The sequence below is a fragment of the Chanos chanos genome, chromosome 15 (genome assembly GCF_902362185.1).
Source record: "Chanos chanos chromosome 15, fChaCha1.1, whole genome shotgun sequence".
In the NCBI taxonomy this organism is placed as follows: Eukaryota; Metazoa; Chordata; class Actinopteri; order Gonorynchiformes; family Chanidae; genus Chanos; species Chanos chanos.
This window is the reverse complement of record NC_044509.1, coordinates 4,029,090-4,029,946: the sequence shown is the minus strand read 5'-3', so window position 1 is coordinate 4,029,946 and position 857 is coordinate 4,029,090. Positions and strand designations below refer to the sequence as shown.

General features: G+C 47.3%; 1 protein-coding gene across 1 annotated transcript in view; it reads right to left on the bottom strand.

The window, feature by feature from the left end:
- LOC115828974 (histone H4 transcription factor-like) overlaps positions 1–538 on the bottom strand; it is a 5,680-nt gene extending 5,142 nt beyond the window's left edge. Inside the window, exons 1-2 of the mRNA XM_030793081.1 lie at positions 404–538; positions 73–150 (exon numbers count right to left, since the gene is read on the bottom strand). Coding sequence (XP_030648941.1) covers positions 73–150; positions 404–461 — 136 coding nt within the window. The 5' untranslated portion in view covers positions 462–538. The remainder of the gene's footprint in view (positions 1–72; positions 151–403) is intronic.
- Between the last annotated feature and the right edge of the window lie 319 nt (positions 539–857).

Sequence of the window (857 nt, the reverse complement as noted above, 5' to 3'; positions counted from 1 at the left end):
CGCTCTTCATTTAACACAGGTGTGTGTGTGAAAGTGTGTGTCTGTGTGTCAGAGACATGAGTATAAACTCACCGTGGTTTCTCATGTGGTCCCTCAACAATCTTTCCGTCGCAAAGCGCTTAAAACAGTGCGAACACTGGAACCTCTGACCTAAACACACACATACATACACGAGCGCATGTGCACACACACATGCACACATACACACGCATTTGTACACACAAGAAACACAGAGTAAGAAAAAGAAAGTTTGGTTTACTTTGCCAGAACAAAATAGAGAGAGTAAGAAGGGAAAAACGAAAAAGCGACTGGAACCACATTCAGTTGACTGGGACAGACTTGTACAGAACTCCAGATGTGCCCACCCCTCCACACAACCACGGCCTCAGCCCATATGCCTCACCTTCCATGGTGGTCTGGCGTCGGATGTGGTCGAAGAACTTGGTGTTGTTGGCGAACATGCCGCCGCAGGCCGGACACGCCACCACTTTCTCCTGCGTGTGACTGCGAAGGTGCTCCCTCAGCTTAAACCTGCCTTTAAAGGCCGCCTCACAGTCTGAGAGAGAGACAGACAGAGAGACAGAGAGAGAGAGAGAGAGAGAGAGAGAGAGAGAGAGAGAGAGACAGAGAGAGAGAAAAGATTTAGTCTGCTTGTTGTTGCAGGCAGAGACATATTCTGACAGACCAGAGCTCAGTTCAAGAATATACACCGTCAGATATACACCATCAGGCTTAAACATCAAAGGGAAACACCACCAGATTAGGGCATTAGCAGAAAAGGAGGATGACTCTCGATTCATCAAACTGAGAGTGAGACCCAGTGACATCTTCCTCCAGATCTTTTTCTTAAAAATAAA